The 19,063-nt window shown below is 38.5% G+C and overlaps 1 protein-coding gene across 3 annotated transcripts in view; it reads right to left on the reverse strand.

Annotated features, from left to right (window-relative positions):
- The window catches only part of SLC9A9 (solute carrier family 9 member A9), a 174,901-nt gene that overhangs the window by 94,631 nt on the left and 61,207 nt on the right, over positions 1-19,063 (reverse strand). For all 3 annotated transcript variants that reach the window (XM_014877880.2, XM_014877882.2, XM_088170805.1), the window contains exons 7-9: positions 11,503-11,641; positions 10,577-10,682; positions 495-583 (exon numbers count right to left, since the gene is read on the reverse strand). In XM_014877880.2, the coding sequence (XP_014733366.2) occupies positions 495-583; positions 10,577-10,682; positions 11,503-11,641 (334 nt within the window). The remainder of the gene's footprint in view (positions 1-494; positions 584-10,576; positions 10,683-11,502; positions 11,642-19,063) is intronic.

Here is a 19,063-nt window from a genome sequence, read left to right on the forward strand (position 1 = left end):
GATGATCAAATTTCACATATCTAAACTCTAAATAACACAACGGGAAAAAAACCCTCTATCTTTGTAATTATGACAATTTTTTAATGAAACAGAAATTAAATGATGCCATTGCTTAAATCTGTGGGCCAGACTGCAGTTTATACAAGGCCTTTGCAAAAATCTACAGGGATCCAATCTTTCAGACCACTTCTCTCTTACTTACTAGAGCTCTTTGATTTCCTTCATTTTGAAGCATTTTGGTATGGAAGTTGGTGTAAGATGTTATCTCCATACCTGTCTGACATTTCAGGTCTTGGGAAAAACAGAATATGTTCTTATATTTTTTGCTTATCCTGGTAATTGTTACTGTTTTCCTGGCAAAATCTCCAGTCTTTCCCCTGATGAAGACAGAAACCTCGTGATTTGCATTAATGAAATCCCATCCAGCTGTATCCCAGTAACTGTAAATCCTTACAGCAGTGTAACACACCAAGTCAGTTATTTCCATGTCCTACCTGTTTAGTTCTCATTTTGGAATCTGGTGACAGATTGTTGTAGGTGTAATGGGCCTGTGTGACTCCACAGAAAAGCACAGCAACAATACCTGAAATTCAAAGAAAAAACAGAGTTAGCTGCTTCTGTTTTCTTACTTAGGCTTGCAGTAGGCTGCATAGAAAAGCAAATTAGTCTGTTAATAGCTTTTTATAACAAAAGAAATTTGAGATATGTGTTCTAAGGACAATCATGCTTTCATAGTATTTCCACTGCTGTGTATTTGGAAAGGCTGTAGAAAATTTATTTCAGTTAATACATGGTATGATCCAACCATAATCTCACAGTAATTGTAAGTGTAGAACTAACATAATTGTAATATGTAGGAATTTGGACTATTTAAAAACATTTGGCAGGGACTGAATAGGAAAGGAAAAAATAATTCTGTTACATTTAAATGGTTTGAGACCACTTGGCACTGAATGACAGCAACGGGGTAAAATAATTTCAGTCTGTGCCTGATTGTAGCTTATCACAAGCAGTGTGTAACAGTGTCAAGGTGAACAAAACACATTGCTTAGAAGTGATGCTCTGGTAGGTGTGAGCTGTGCTGCCCAGAACAAGCAGGGCAGTGACTGTAGACACATGGCAGCAGTCACAGTCCCAGCTCATGGAAGGTCTGGAGGGGCAGGGAAGCAGGATTGTCAGGAATAATTATAACAAATTTGTTTTATAGGGATATTTTTTCAATACTTCCTCGGCCCTGGTCCTAAATCACTGGAATCACAGAGTAACATCACTGTAATGAAGTATTGCAGTTAAAGTAGCTGATAAGACTGTGAGGTCTGGACACAGGTAATACAGGAGGAATGCACACAGGGAGAAAACAGAAAACCAAAAATAGCATCCATCAGTAACCATATGTAAATGCCCATGGAGGAAGAAAGCTCTGGTTTTTTTCTTAAACTTGGGGCATGTGTACATAGAAAATTAATTACAGAACAGCTCAGGGCTTTCTCGTGTCCATTGTGCTCCTCATTCCCTGAAACCTTGCACACAGGGGTGGGCTGAGCACGGAGCCAGCCAGCAGTGGGAGTTCTGTGTGCCTGGCACCATTTTCCACCACCCACCCCACAGTGCTTTAGTCCTTGTGCCTTTCAGCCCTTGCCCTCACTGCCTGCTGTGCAGGAGCTGTAGCATGCCCTAATTAGCCTTTTAGTTCTGCTTCCTCATGGGCTGGGTGATTTTCAGCTCACAGGCTGCTCACGTGTACTGACATTATACTGATGAGTCTGAGGCAACAAAGCAAGCAGAAAGGTGCCTGTCCAGGTTTAGGCACTATTCATCCTTGTGATGTGATTGTGCTACAGCTCTCTAGGCATTTATGGGGTTAAACAAGCATGAACTGAAACATATAAACCAGTTCCACTGGAAGCAAAAAGAGCATGAGGTGGGATGGTGAAAAGAATCTCAGTCTGCTCCTCCAGTCCTGGGCTGGAAGCTGGATAAAGCTCCCTCCATCTCCTCCAGGACAGTGACTCTCCTGGCTTTATGGGGCCAGCAAGAAGGGGCTCAGCACAGGGGCAAAATCTGCACCTTTAGCACAGCAAACCAATACAAACAATCTGTACTTCCAAAGCATTAGTGGGAGCAGGCCAGGTTTCAGAGTCCCAGGAAAAATGGATAGAAGCAAACTGAACAAGTGTTAGTTGCCTCCAGCACTGGTGCCTCAACAGGTTCTTTAACAGGTTTATCCAAATCTCTAAATGTTGGAATTTTAACAGCAAGAGGGCCCTTGAGGCAGGTGAAATATCCTCGTGCCCTGAACCACAGCACAGATAAGGAAACAAATCAAAGTAATAATTTAGACAATGCTGAAACTATTTCATTCACAGACTGTGTCTGTGGGATCTATGAATTCTCACATACCAGTTAAATTAATCATTACCTTACCATGTCTTTCTTTAGGCTCTCCTTATGTTGCTAACCAAGAAAATATTGGCCAAAAAAATCCAATTTCCTTGCAAGCCCCTCTTTTTTTTTCTGGGAAGAACTGAGGCCTGGCATTAAGATGCCTTTGATAGAAGAAAACAGTATGGAGTAAATACTTCTGATTTGATTTGGCACAAGGGACAACTGTCATTAGAGAGAAAACAAGGAAACAAACACGTTTTTCTCCATAAACCACTGTGGACATTTTGATTGCTTCTGGGTTCTCTTTATATTGTAAATTTACCTGTACTGCTTCTACAGAACACTGACTCTTTAGCCAAGAGAAAGTCCACTGAGCTTTTAGTGTGTCTTTGTTTTTATATTTATTTTCTTAAGACTATTTTGATATTTATTTTTTTCTAGCTACACTAAGACTTTTCTTCATGGTAAATAATGTGGGGAGTGGTGAGATTGTCACAGCTTAAATCCATTCCAGCAAGTTTATATTTTTGTGAGGTCTAATTGCTCTCATAAATGTGTCTAATTATTTTTTCTCAGTAGCTGTATTTGATTGTGCAGAACTGATCTGGGGAGTTTAAAAATTCTCAAGGCATTAATGATATGCACTGGGGTGTTCAAACAATGACATTCCAGTTAAAAATACAGCCAAACAGTAATGTTGCTAAGTATCACTAGCTCCAGGCTCAGTAACTGAAATGGAGATAAGAGTTTCTGATGCAGTTTCTTCTCTATTAATCATCAGGATGTCAAGTCTTGCATTTTAAAAATTGACTATTAAATTCAACTGTGATTATAAACTGGTTTTGACTGCTAAGAAACTGTTAATTATGGGTAGTGAGAAAACTGAGAGAGTGTCATGAAGAATAAAATAGCTTGAATCTGATTTTGCAATAAGAATAAATGAACTGAACCATGCAATTATGCAAGTGTAGAAACCAGATACCCTGTTTCCAGGGAAGACTGGGGGAATGCAGTGGAATATTTCAATTGCTACAATTGAAAGCTTAATATGTACCAGCCAGCACTCTCACAATGAATAGTTCGTTAAAAGGCTTGGAGAAAATGGCTTGTAATGAATATCCATAAAAATGATTACTTAAGTGTAATGACCAATTACATGTTAACTGAAAAGGAAAGAGAAGTACCCAAAGAGGCAAACACACAACTCTCAGAACTCTTTGGTTACAAGGAAAAAGCCATCTGGATTTCTCTGTGGCACTGTTAAGGCTGGATTTGGAGGTTAGCTGGGTAGTAAAATACTGTATGAACAGGGTATGGCATAAAATGAGGTTGGTTTCGTGGGCTTGCTTTCAAAGAGAAATGGGTAAGAGCAAATGTGGGAATAATGGAGTTGTAAACAGAAAGTATCCATTACATGCAGGGAGGCAGATAAAGCAAGGTGGCCCTTTCACTTGGCCTCAATTTCAGGCTGTTGGAGACAGCCTTAATTTTTTAAGTGGCAAAATTAGTAATTACTGAGACAGTACTACAATTGCAGAACAAAATGCTAACTTAAAGTGAGCAGGGAATATTTTGAGTTTAAATAGGTGGTAAGTTGTTAAGTGAAATACAGCTCCTTGTGTTTATTAACAGATTACTGAAATTTTTCTCTTAATATAAAAGATGAGACACTTCACTGCTTATACTCAAAATGCTTATAACACTGGTAAACTTTCAGCTACAGATCAACCTCTTTGAAGAGGTTTTATTAGAAATAAAGCCCTACCATTTTATTTGATTTTTTTTGTAACAGAGAAATTGGGACAGCTTGTTAGCTGTTAAAATACAGCTAGAGAACTTATTCTTACATTAGTTTTTACAAATAAATGTAGTTGACATGGCTGTTGAAGCTAGTAATATAAAAAATATCAACTATATAGGAACTTGGACATTTAATAGTACTTTGCTTATGGTGTGAAACTTAAAATTATAGTGTGGGAGTTAGTTAATTTACAAGTGCTAATCTGAAAATAGCCTCTTTATTGTCACTAAAAGACATAATCTGTTTTTACATAATTTCACAAACATGCAAAAAGGAATGTCAGAGAAGGGCAGCTTGTGCAGTGTTAATTTAATGCAAACCTGGAAGTGAGTGGCCACAATCAAAACCTGAGAATGTGCTAATTTGAGAGAGTAAAACAGACATTTTTCTCCAGCTGTCAGGTCTTTTGCTGGCAAAAAAAAGAATTTAGAAAAAGAAAACCACCAAACCACTACCTTCTGGGGGAGCAAAGGAATAGATAAAAAGTATAGTTTCATTTCAAAAGATCTGTAAGCAAACTGCCTAGATTTCATCCCAGCTTCGAAGGTTTCCAGAGTTTCTGGGATGCCTCTTTAAAGAAGCACAGCATACTGAAATCTCACAGTAAAGCAGCAGGAACTGATCTTTCCTCAAAGGAGGTGAAATGAGTGAAAAAAGGAACAATGAGGATTGGGTAAGAGAGAAATCATTTAAATCAGGTAACATTTCCTTTGGAGTCATATTTATGCCAGAATCCCCACAGCATCTCTGGGGATGCAGACTGAATGTGTGAGTGGCAGCAGTGAGGCTGTGTGTGCCCCGAATTGCTGCAGTCATAAGGCCATACACCCCTACAGCAACACCCCGAGCCAGGCTGCTTCCCCTGGGCTATGAAGTGTGACCAGTCACTTTCTTGGTACCACAGAAAAGATTTAAGGCTTCTTACACCGGACCTGCACCAGTGCAGAACCAAAGCTCGTACTTTGTTCATGAGGCTTTTATCTCTGGAGGTTGATTTTATGTTGAAGCGACAGAAAGCAACAAAAGATGGAGCTGAGGGGGTTTTTTAGGTCCTTATCTGAGGACTGTTCATTGGTATTGCACCCGGCTGCTTCAAGTGAGACCTGGGCTTCAGTGTTGTACTTTTGTAACCCCAAATGGATTACTAGATTCAATTTACATTGGAACTCCTATGGTGACACGTAACAGCTTTAATTCTGGACACACTACAAGTGCTTACTCTGTTTGTCCTGAACTTCTGCACTAGCAATAACACTCCACTATCCACATTTTATGCAACTGATCTTTGGTCTCAGCTTAATGCCTTGCTAGAATATGTACTTTTCTCTAAAAACATACACATTCCTCTTTTTTTCTTACTGCCTTAGAAGACTGTATCTACAGCAGCCCTAAATTAGCCAGAGCCAAGCCCTGACTCGGGTAATGGATTTGCAGCAGACCAGCTCAGCTGTCATCTGTGCACAGCAGGGCAAATGCCTTTTTCCTACCTGTTGTTTTCCTAATTAGGCTTAGATTTCATCCTGTGCTCCTGCAAGTGGCAGGACTAGAGTTTACAAAAGTTATGGTCTCTTTTCTTTTGACTTGGAAGCCAAAGTATCCCTTCTTCCTCCTTACTGATAGGAGTCTGCCTTCTCTGCATGACACAGCATGGCACATTACTAATGAATAAAGAAAAGAAAACCACACAGTTTAGAACTGAAAGCCCAGAATATCTTCCTTGTATGGAGTAATGTCAGCTGAGTGAACTAAAGCCCATCAGGCACCAAACTGCCTTGGGCTCACAGTGCTCAGAACTGCAGACAGAAACGTTTTGGTAGATCCCTTCTGAGAGTTGGTCACAGCATTTTAAAAAAGCAATGAGGTAGATGACAGATTCTAGACAAATCACAGCAAACAGATAGGAGAAATGAACAGAATGAGGATAAACGCACTTTGTCAGCAGTATTAAAGAAAATGGAAGTTGGTGACATTCACTCTTGCTGTGTCCTAAATTCCAAGGTAGCACAAAATTGCTGCAGTGAGAAACCAGATCTTTGGACTCATCCTGGGTACCTCATTCATAATATGCTGCTTATTTATTTTGGAGAAAAAGGAGGAAAAAGATTTCCTGCTAGGTAGACTCTGCTCTCCTGTGAACCCCTGAATAAGAAGGCAGGTGTCCCAAAGGCAGAAACATCACAAAATGTTCAGACAAGAATTGCTGAAGGTGAGGAACCAGCAGTAATTTATTATCACAAGCTTTTTTGCTTTATAATGATCAGAAATCAAAGGGCTCTGAAAACCAGCAAAGGAACAAAAAAGACACTCTCCACCAATTTTTTCCTCAAGGTCTATTGTCTATTTTGTCTTCATAATGCAGGTCTTTAGAGTGTAAAAATCAGAGGAGCTTGGCTGCAATTTTGATGCCTTTACACTGAGTCACTGTGTGACTTTGAAGTATGCATCAAATGAACACACACATACAAGTCAATTCCCATACATATGCTGGAGTGTATTTCTGCAGGTAAACTAATATCTTTTGAATATCTGGTCACTTCAAACAGCTGTAGATCGAGAAGGTCTAACTGAAGTGACCATTAAATACCCATGTACATCAAGGAACATTTCTCAGACTGATCATTTAAAATTTAGAAAACTTTGTCAATTATAAAACAAGATAACAAACAATTAATAAATGCAAGATGTACTTTCCTCATTTATTTCAACAAGTGTTTAATTTAAATTATTGATGTTTTTTTCATAGCCTACTAGTAAATACTATGTAATGAAGTTTGAAAATGAAAACAACTCTATTAACACTGACCTTACTCTACCATTCTGTTATTACAGCTTTGCTCAGCAGTCAGGAATGATGTACTCCAGGGCAAATGAGAAAATGCACAAATTAGATTCTACTGTATAAGAATCAATTTATCATGCATATGTCACAGCTTGATGATATAGCTATAAGATTAATAACCATAACATTAATTTATAATTTCCAGTTCCCAGTATAACAATAATTGTGTAGTCATCCCAGATTTTTATTTTGATTTGCTGGTTCGATCACATCCATTTTTCAACCAGGGTCAGGCCCATATATTGTGTGTTATATATCATGGGATATCTTGAGGCAGAGAAATGAAATATTTTCTGAAATATTGACCTGTACTGCTCTCCATTTAAATTTTATTTTAGAAATCTGCAAGCTAAACATGTGAGCCCTACCACCTACTTTACCCACAAAAAACTCAGTATAGCCCATTATTTCTAAATTATGAAATACTTCAATATTACACTTCAAAAAGCTCAGAGTGATTGAAGGACTGCTGTGGAAAGCATTATAAGAATAAAATTATTTTTCAATTACATTACTTAATAGCTACAGGGAAGTACTAGTCTAGTGTTAATCCTTTGAAGTTCATTTAGAAGGAATGAACAGAGAAAACACATTATCCAAGGAAAATGAAGATGAATATAGGCATAAATGTCTGATGGACAAGTTAATTTTTGAAGCATATCAACTCCAGGAGTGTGGTCCACTGAATGCAGTGGTGCCATTGCTGGATTCTCACAGCTGATTTTAAGGACAGACGCAAAACCAAAACCAAAACCTGCATGCACTGAGACAGACAAAGGGCAAAAGAAGAAAGCTGGAAAAGACTGGAAATGATAGAGTGAGGATTAAGAGCTGAGTGTGTCCTGAAGCATAACTGAGTTTTTCCTGGGCTCTCCCTGCCTTCTGCAGCGGGTGCTTTGTGTGTGCCCACCTTTGTGGGGACTGCACATCTGCATTTGGCACAGATTTCCTTAGCATGGGTATGAGAAATCAGAGCTGAACCAAAGTCTGGTGAAAATTTCTTAACCAACAGAGTATTTTTGCTGCTGAACTTGGAGTTTAAAATAACATTTTGAAAGTAGGAGAGTTTGAACTATTTCAGAGGAAACCGAGAGAAGACAAAAGCAACATCAAAATTGGTTAAGCCAGACAACTAAAGGGTAATGTCAGCACAGTACTAATAAAATAAATGCATTTATAAAACACAGCTTTGAACTTCTAAGCCACAAGAAAGGCTCCATGATTTTTTCTGTAATAACAGCTTCTGACAAAAGACTTTTACAAAAATTAAGTGACAAAGATTTAACTGATGAAAGTTTCAAGATTAAACTTTGCCTTCTCACAACAGTGTAATTAAACAATTTCCACGTGAAACTCAGAACTCATGAAAAAATGCTAGTGACAGACCTAAAAATGCTTGATACTTTTTACTGGAATATATGTGTTGGTGAAGTAATTATCTTTCCTCCATCAGTTCCTTTTTAGATAAGAATTAGTTAAATTTCCCAACATTTTTCTATTTTTGCCCTTAAACTGAAACTTGACTTTGGTTCCACTCTCTTCCTCTGTCTCTGCCTCTGTCCATTTAAAATTCCTTACCACAGCTATCACCACCATCTGTGGTGTTCAATAATTAAGTCTTTTATTTCAGATATTTTATATATTACAGCAGAAAAGAGCAATGAAACACTCTTCAGGGTAACTACCAGGAGAGACTTTGCTGTCCATCACCACGTTTGCAGCATGCAAAAAAGACATATGCCAGTTATTTTTGTCTGGACATACAGTCTGTTCCTATGCCTGAGAAATGGAAATTACCTTTGGTGCAGCACCTGAGCCTCTGAAAGATATTAGTGTTTCCTTTACAAATCTACTTTTTGTGTGTAATGTATAATCAGTTGTTCAGTTGCTGAAACATAGCATCCTTGCTCTGTGAGGAATGCATTTTAAAACTGCCCTTACTTGGAAGTCACTGGATGAGGAAATCAGCACCAGTAGCAGGAAAGGAATCAGCACTCATCCTCCTTTGGTTCCATTTTTCTGTGCTATTCGTGCCACATTTTTAAGAGCCCAGGCAGCTCAGACCCCCACAGCTGCTCACTCCTCACTCCCTCTCCCTCCTCCCGGCTGGGATGGGGGAGAGAATGACAAGGGTAAGAGTGAGAAACCTTCTTCCTCCAGCTTCTCCTGCTCTGGAATGGGTCAGCTGGGACCAGCTGTGCTGGCTGTGTCCCCTCACAGCTCCTGCTGTGTCCCCTCACAGCTTCTCCTGCACCCTCAGCCCCTTTGCTGGTGGGGTGAGGAGCAGAGAATCCCTTGGCTCTGGATGAGAGCTCCTCAGTGACTCCTGCAATATCCCTGAATTACCATTGCTGTTCCCAGCACCACATTAGCTACTGTGAGAAAAATTAATGCCACCCTTGCCCAAACCAATACAGAGCTGCTAAGAGACCAAATGGACTTTCATTCCCCCTGGTATCTGATTTTCTTAATGTAATGAAATACCACCCTTTTGTTCAGTTCATGTACTACTGTTTTTATTGATTGGCCTGAAGAATTTGGCAGTAAACAGGATCCAAAATTGTATAATTAGTGAGGCAAAGATGCAGATATTAATACCCATTCAGAAATAGTTTGATTGTGTGGCTGATATTAAAAAAGTAACATGCTGGCTCCAGGGATCTCAGTAAAAATATAACTTGCCATCAAAAGGCTTTGAACAATTTTGGCAGACAAACCAGCATGGGCTGCATTACCACTCCATTAAGCATTTTTCTTCTCCTGATTTTCCCTGACATTAATTAGAGCACTGGATTTCAGGGTGACAACCTCCAGAGCATTAAAACAATCAAAGTCATAGAAACTTCGTTTATTTGAATCACACTATACAATAGGCTGCTGTGGAGGTAAACTACATCCATTTGCAAATTTTGCCTAAACTTCTGTGTACACTTTAATGGAGGCCCTGGGTACATAATTGACTGTGATTGTACAATTTCACTCCTGGCATTATTGAAAAAACAATCTGATCACACGTCTTTCTACCTGTTGCTGGGACATGGCTATGCCAAAGATGTACATGTAAGTGCACTGAACAAGATGATTTCTGTTTTTCCTAAGTACAAATGTGGATGCAACCCACTGGCCCTGTTCTTGGTTTATTATTAATAATTGGTCTCAATTATTGATAATTGAGAAAAATGAGAAAGGCCCAGGATATGGAGTGTGTGCAGAGGAGCACACAGTCTGGTAATCACAAGGCACTACCCACTTCCTTCCTTGTGCCTACTGTTATCTTTGGTCCCACAGCTGGCCAGAAAATAGGGGGATTAATAGAGGGACTAATAGGGATGGGATAATGCAGGGAAGAAAGACTGAGGACTTGAGTCTTTGCCTTCAAGAACTAATCAATATCACTACAGAATAGTTCTTAAAGATGAAACAATCTTCAATACAGCAAAAGGCTTTTAGAAGTTTTGTATATGATGTCATGCCTAAAATAAACCATGCATTTTACCCACGCTAGAAGCGTATTATAAAATAGCTTTTATTTAATTAAATGCAACACTTACCTGTAAGCCCAGCAGCTTCTGCTGATAAGAAGGCACTCCAGGATAGGAGGAAAAACAGACCTGTCTCCAACATAGGAAACTCACACAGCTTTGTAAATTTTGTCAAGTGCTAAAAGATTACTAAGGAAAAATGAAAACCCAACTGTTTTGTAAGCTAAAATTACCCCCAGTCTGAGAAAGGATGAAAGAAAGAAAGCTCCCCCACCATACTGATCTACACGTGTTGAATTTGGTAAAAACTGCACAGCTTCTAACTTATCTCAAAGAGGAAAATCCAGAACAGATTTTAAAGTCAGCTGTTTTAAGTACTTTTGTGGAGTACCTAGTTGGCTGCATTTGATATTCTTTTTTCCTGGAAAAAAGGAAAAGGAAGTAATTTTTTCTGGTTTTATAAACAAACTGGCATTTGTTTATATTTGTGTGAATGCAAGAAAGATCAAAATCACTGATCTTTCTACAGTAGCATTTTATATGAACTGTAAAACACAAGAAAAAATGCAGGGCAACAGGCAGACCTTTCATTTCTAGCTTAGTTAAACTGATGGGCTTGTAGGTCACACTGACACGGTGTAGTGTTTCCCTTGTATTTTTGTATAATTGCTGCTAGCCTGGAGTTCATAAATAAGTTGCTGTTCTTAATAAATTCATATTTGAGCCTCAAAATACTTTAAAACACTTTCCTTAAGAGACAGTTATTTACCAATAGGACAATAAAAGCCAGAGTCCTACCTAATGATAAATGTAAAAAAGAAGTTTGTAGATTCTGACAAATGACATTTCCTGTCAGTTTATGATTTGTCTGTTTACAACACTTGAGCCTAGAGTAAAAAGCTTCATTCTCAAACTAAAGATGGTCACTCTCAGATATTGCATTTTTTCCCCAACATATATAGATTTGTTCCCTGAAAACAAACCATAAAGGATATTAAAGCTGTGACAACAGCATAAGAGGATCCCATGGCAAACGATCCGGCGAAGATCCCCAGAAAATTTCCCACTGACTGGAAGAAAGCAGCAGCATCAAAAGCATTAGGATTCTCCTTAGGACTGTAAATGGATATAGAGCTGAAAAGGAAACAAAGGGGTGGGGGAGAAGGAGAGAAAAAGGAATAACAAATTCAATCACATTGTAACAATTTTGGAATCAGTAATTGAAAACTAAGTTTTAGGCACTCAAAATGCAAAAGAAAACTTCTCTGGGCTAATGGCAGGTGAGAGCAAAGCAGATGGAGACTGGGGAGAAACAATTTGTTTTCAAGGTATCACACTGGAAATATTCTACTGCCAGTCAGCAACACTTTTATACTAGAAGTGCCATAAACAATATTGTTTCCAGGCCAACAAAACGTTAAAAGGTGGTAGGTGGATAAGAAAACTGCAGGGAATATACTTTGAATTATTTATTGGCCATGTATCCTCAGAGCAGTTACATATTCACAAATATCCTTGATAAAAAGTGCAGCTTTGTGGCCGAGGTTCAAATGGGTGACACAAATTTCAGCAGGTACCACACATGCAGCAGCAATTTTGTTACAAACCACCAAGTATTTTCCTTCCTTTCCTTCCTTTCCTTCATAACCAGGGCTGGAGCTGTAGCAAGAGCTCAGCAATAGGAAACCTTGTGGGCAGAATGAATGTTGTTCCACAGAAAGAAACTGCTGCAGTTCTCCGAGGTCATCTCCTGTTCCCCACCCCAGAGTGCAGCCACCACAGGTATTTTGGAATGGAAAAGGGTGCCCCCAAAGCAAAGGGGCTGTGCACTAAATAATTCGTTGAGCATCTCAGAGTTATTTGCCACCAGTTATTACACAGAACACCAGGAGCTCCATGTATGCATGTCTTTTTTTCTTGTTGAAATGTTATATTGAGCAGATACAAAATAGCTCTAAGCCTCCCAAACTAATTGGGAAACATTTTAGATCTTTGTGTTCTGTTGCTTTGAGTACTGTTTTGAGTATTTTTATGATCCTTGTCAAAGAAAATGTGCTGAGCTTGGCATTGCATTCCAGAATGTGCCGTGGATTGGGGAAAAATGACTGATATTTTAAGAATTAAAATTTTAGAATTTTTAAAAAGTTGTGAGTATTTTAAGCTTTTGGGTATTAAAAATGCGATCATTGCAGTCTGATGTTTTTCATTTGGAAAAAGGCTTAGAGTTGAAGTTCTGTATAAAGAATTTTCTAAACAGTTGCTTTGAAATAACATGAAAATGTGAAAACAGTTGTCATGCTTTCAGTCTGCAAAAATGGCACAAGGATTCTCAAGGCATATGGTAGAGCACCACAAATATGAGGGGTGAGTGCTCATGTATTACAACAAAAGCAACTAAGCACTGAAATCTGTTATCTCCAGTTATGCTGATTAGCAGCACCACAAAATCAGGGAGATGATTTCTAGTGGAAGGTGCTATTGATACAAGGACACAAAACTGGCAGCAGAGGAACTGGTAATCAGCAACATGTTGCTATCTAAATTTTCTGTCCTTTTTTCAACTGTGGCTTTCTTAGACCAGGGGATCAGTTATAATTCTTTGTTTTTCTTGCCTAAAAACTTGTAGGTGTGTCTTAACAGCAAAGCCACTTGGTTCTTTGATGTTTGTACCAGCCAAGTACACAGAGAATGCAGCTGCTGGTCTGTTCTGCTTAATGAATTATAAATCAGGAAATGATCTTTTGTGCCACTGGTGCTGTTGCCTGCATTGATTGGTGAATTCATAGAGGTCCTAAAACCAAGGAAAATGGTTCTGTTATAATGATGGGCTCTGACCATGATAGGGATGCTCAGTAACAAAAAATGTCTTGACACGGAGTGAAAATTTATTAGTCAAATGTAAGCCATAATCAGTAAATAGCTTTTTATAAAGTATATTAATCTTAGGACGAGAAAAGTTGGCTTTATTAAGACTGGCCCTCCAATCTACCGACAGGATTCAGGTATGAAGAAAACTAGAAGAAAGCATCCTATTCCTAATGTAGTCATTTCAGCAACAAATATGATGTGACTCATTCTCACTGCAAAAGTTTTCTACTCAGTGTGCCCCCCATGATTTTTTAAAAGCACCATAACATGACATATGCTCATTATACTACTGTGGTTTCTAAATCTTTCCAGAACTCCTGTTTCCATGCATCTCAAAGAATATCTACTTCTATTTTTCATTTTGCATTATTCTCTACTAGAGCTATTTATTTTGCTGGAGATGTTTCTTTTTAGCACTAACTTTTAATCCTTTGAAGCATCCAAAATACACAGTAATTTACCTGACAGATTTTCTATATAAGCTGCAATTTAACAGAACAGGATTTCATCCTGTTTATTCCACTACTTCCTGCCAAACCAATTATCTGACCTAAAAACAAAATTGCAAAGTTTAACACTGGAGAAAACCATAATTAAAATTATAGTGCCTCTACTCTTCTTCCTTTTCCTTGGAGAGCAATTCAAGAGCCCTGCTGGCATGACTTGCCCTCTCTGCTATCTGCTCTCTGTGCTCTCTGTACAAAGGGGTTGATTGCAGTTCATTAATAAGCAGTGAGGGAGAGTTTGATACTAAATTTCAAACTGCTTTTAGGTTTTAGAGGCTTTCTAAACACTGAATGAGTTTAAGGGAAAAAAAAGAGGTTTATTTCTGTAAATTTGTATCAGAGGTGGATTAAGGGAGTTCTCAAAGTAAATGCAGGAGAAAACTGTTTTCAGAGGTTGATAAATGAACAGATTTAATGGCAAAGGCCTGCTTTATCTGCTACCCATAATAAGAAAGAGTGCAGGGATAGGAATGGGAGATTTTTGTTGGCTCCTCACTGAATGCTCAATATGTGCATCTCACAGATACCTGTCCCAGTCCCTACTCCCTGTCTGTGTGTGAGCTTGGTAACCTCTGCCTCTCCTTCTGCTTGGAGTCAGGAATAATATTTCCCTTCCTGGCTGGTTCTTATAAGGATTAGCCAACACTTTCTCTATTAGAAAGCTATTAAACAGATCTCTTTTTATTTCCAGTTCTTCTGTGTTTTTTGAGCCAATAACACTGGACAGGCTCAAGTGCTTTCACAGGTTTCAAAAAAGGAAATATTTATTTATGCAATATATTGCAAGTTAGAGTAGTAGTTTTTCTTGAAGCAGATAGAAGGATTAAGAACCTGTGTCAGTTGTACCACTGACACATTCACTGAAGCATTCCACTTCCCTCCCTTCATCTGTTGAATTCACCTTAAGATGAAACCTCAGCATCACAAACACTTTCATTCTCCAAACTTTATAGGGATCTAATACTAAAAATCTGCATGACAGAAGGGCTTTTGCAATAGAAAGCATCCAGTCACATTTCCAGTTATATCTTAATTGATTACTTTTTACATCTTCAGTAATTCTTAAGCAAAATCTCATTTATTCATAATATCTTTTTCTTCCTGTTAGTTTTCCCAGCCTGTGAGTACAGCTCAATAGAAAGCACTTAGCATTGCAGCAAAGATTTCCCAGTAATTCATGCAAGCTTTTTGAGAAAAATTGTTGTTGAAGTTAAATCTTGTATTCTACTTTTGTTTCTGTCCAAACCTGATGTGCAGAAGGATAATGTGGCATCATCAAATAAAGAGATGCAAATCAGTTTTAACTAGCAGAACAGCATAAAGATTCTTTGTTTTGATATAAGCTGAAGTGAAGCAACACCTGTATCTGATGAATTTTAGAAAAATGCATTATGCTGAAGAAAATACACTCAAGCATCAGAAGGAAAATGTGTGCAAACTGCAAAAAAATCTCTAATGGAATTATATAGAATCAGTTATTAGAAATAACCAGTAAACAGACTGATTTACTTCTGTCTTTCTCCTATTTGACCAACATGAAAATAAACAACTTTGGAGAAGAACATTTCTTTCTACTTGCTAAGCCAAAGGGCTTCCTGTAGCCAAGTGCCCTTCTTCCTCCTTGCCACTTCATCACGTGCCAGGTAATGCTGCACAGGAGAGAATCAGGAACAATGCAAAGAAAAGAAAAAAATACCTGAAAGTACAGGAAGGTCAGAAGTTCCCTAAAATACCTTCATTGAATAAATTGGGATCTCCCTCAGGTGATAAATAATTATAAAACTGCACGGTGATTTCATTAGCTGCTAATTAAGAAAAATAAAACAGGCCAGAAAAAAGTATTCTAGAGTTCAAGGTCGTTTTTAAGAGGGAAAGAAGGTTATTTTTGGGGAGATTATAATTATGCAGAAAAAGGTAGGTCACTACAGCATGTTAGAATAGTTGGATCTTTCAGAGAAGTGGATAGAATCAAGCAGTTTCTGTTCCCACACAACTTTTTGGCTATATCGTTTTCCTAGAAGTGTTGGAAGAAAGCCTGAACGTCAGAGCTGTAATTTACCCCCAATAAGTGTTTGAACTAGAAGCCAGATGTGAAAGCCCATGCATGTGGCACCAGACACCCACACCTTCTCTTGGCAGGCTGGTGGAGCCTGCTTAGGCTTCCCCACAAAAGATCTCCACACTGGAAGAACCAGCAGATGAGTTATAAAGATAAAAACAATTGGGGAAGTTTGGGATGTGACTGTGCCAAGCCAACAAAAGCACATATGAAGCAGTGAAGGTGTGCAGGCAGTCAAGGCAAAGCAGACACACCAGAGCAGGAAGGCTTAAGGACTAGCAGAGGCAGCCAATTTTAACAGTTTTGAAACAAATATGCAGAGATCTTCTAGATAAAAATTTCAAACAACAAACAAACATTTTAAAACAGTGACCAGTACATTAAAAGAACACAGAGGAGTCTTTTGTACATATCTCTGCATATGTGAATCTGTTTCCACGGAATTTATTCCTAACAATATTTGCAATTTTTTAGATATTCAAGGTTCCTGAAACAGAGACTTTGCAAAATATAGATATTAAGCTTTCTATTTATATAGTTCTTTATATAACAGCTAAAAAGGAGAAAAGTAGAAAAACACTGGTAGTTGAATTACTGCCCAAGTGACCACCATTTGAACCTTCATTATGGATACCCAAAATTTTATTTTCTTTGGCAATACTGCAGATTATGGTTTTTATTCCACTTATAGACTGATTTCATCACTGCTACTAGTATTGTTTTTAATTCTAGAAAAAGATGTAGCAGTTGTTTTTAGAAACTATTTTCTATCTGGGCTTACACTGTTTCTTTTTCTCTATGTCATGGCTTATTTTCTTCCTCTGTTTTCTGACCTGACTTTGTTCCTCTGTAGGCTTTTCCAGAATTTCTAAAATACTAGAGGACATTTTATCTTGATTACTTTAAACCAAGCTAACACTTACTGTTGTTGTATATGAGCTTTTATTGCTTTTACACTGGTAACTATTTTCAGTTTTCTTCTGCGTCCAAGCCTGAGCTGACACATAGCAGCAGCAGCTTGTCAGAGAAAACAACAAAACAACAAATAGTTTGTGTTGTTCCAGGTAGACTTTCCCTAATGCAGATCTTAGTTGTCATCTACCCCCAAACATCAGGGACTGCAGAAAATCTGTCATTCTCCCTCCTCCTTCTCTGTCTCCCAACCCATTATCCTTAGGAAGTCTGCTCTACCTCCTTAGGGAGCCTTGGAAAACATCTATCCTGAGGATCTCATTCCTGCCCTAAAATTCCACCACCTGTGCCATAAAAAGACGTGGTATCTCACCCACCTGGATGGGGTTGAACTCAGCTTCCCTGGTGCCCAGGAAAAGCTTTGCCAGTCCGTGCTGGCAGAGGTGCTGGATACCCTGCATCCCCCTGACCCTGCTCAGAACCTGCTCACTGCAGGGCTGCAGTCACTTTGGCTCAGAAAGGAGATGTGAGATGATAGTTTTGACAATGATTAAGGACCTAATGGGCCTGCAGGCAGAGCAATTTGAAGTCTAACATCATCTCTGCTCTGGTGTGGAGCTTCTCTGCCCCAGCGCATCTGAGAAATGGTGTGCACTGTCATCTGTACAAGTATCTTAGCTTCTCATTACCTTGTTCTAACCTGTTTTTATCTTTGACAGAGAGAAATCCTGATGAACAGCAACATGGGCTTAAAATCTGTGTAAAAGAAAACTAGGGCTTTAACAGTAAAATTTGTTCACATATCTCTGAGGCTTTGGCATAGGAATATTTCATTCTCAAATGACTGCTATTGCTTCTAAATGCCTAATTTTCATAAATCTCTTTGGAAATATCACAGTCACGGTGACAACTCTTTCCTGTTCCATATCTTCGAGAGGAATGAAGCACATCAGCACAAACCAGGTGGCTGATAGTGGGTTGCCTGTGACAGCATGTGCTGCATTCTGTGTTATCCCTCTGACTGTCCCTACGAGCTGATCATATCAAAAGGCACATAATTTACACATCTCAGTGCCTGAAAATATGATCCTTTCTCATTTGGATATCAGAACTCACTGTTTAATTCTTTTTAAACCTTGCATGAAGAAGAAAGGTCTGTGTGTATCTTGAGCAGCTTGAAGTCTGTCCTCCCAGTTAAGGAGCTTTTAGTGGCTTCAGCAACTGGGAAGATGCACATAGTGCTAAGAAAGTAGAAACAAAGGATCAACCACCAAGAGAAGACATGAATGTATTTATTGTGCTAATGCAAAGAGCTGGACTTCTCCTCTGCCTGGCATCTCTCTGTAGTCGCTTATGCTTATGCAAAATAGAACTTACAAGGTAGAACAGTACTGTAAAAAATTTGCATTTTTTTCTGCAAAGAAAAAATGACTGTAAAAGTTGCAACTCATCAACCCTCTGAGTTAACAAGAAACAATGAACAAGTTAAAAATTCTTCAGTCAATATCTGGAAGGAAAAAATGAAATCGTTTTCCATGTTATTTGAACCAAATCTGCTAACTGTGCCATAAGGGGAATTAGATGTGCTCTATGTGTTAAGACTCTTGCTATTGTTGGTTCATGAGCCTAAGCAATTTTTTGCCTCCCTACCCCTGAGCTGGGAGCTGTTGTCCACTCCCAGCTGTGGCTTTACATTCTTCTTCTTCATTATTCACCTTTGTGTTATTTTTCAATTTTTTACTTGCAAGCCACTCATCTACAAAGTTACTTAAAGTGCTGAAAAATATTTATCAGAAACATTTACACAACCTTCCCTTTATGTGACAGTTCTTCCCATTAGTGCAGAGTGATGAGACCCTGGAATAAGGATTTTCTGTGAAAATGATACATCTCTCTTGAAAGCCAAAAATTGAATTAATGTGCAATTGGAAGTATTCTGTCAGCATAAGCAAGAGTTTAATGTGCTCCTGGAGGCCTAATTCCATCCATGCCTCAGGTTTATTTGTACAAAAGTGGCAGAATGCGATACTATGGGACTTCATTTACTCTACAATCAGAGTGCAAAGAATAAAACAGCAGAGCACATTCACAAGACACTGACTGATGTGTCCATAAGGGGTAGGGAAGGTGATTACTGGAAAAATGGATAGTCTTAATTAACCCCCCCTTTTTCTACTAAATTTTTTGGGATAACTCAAGGATGAGGTAAAA

The sequence above is a fragment of the Sturnus vulgaris genome, chromosome 10, assembly GCF_052056855.1.
Source record: "Sturnus vulgaris isolate bStuVul1 chromosome 10, bStuVul1.hap1, whole genome shotgun sequence".
NCBI lineage: Eukaryota > Metazoa > Chordata > Aves > Passeriformes > Sturnidae > Sturnus > Sturnus vulgaris.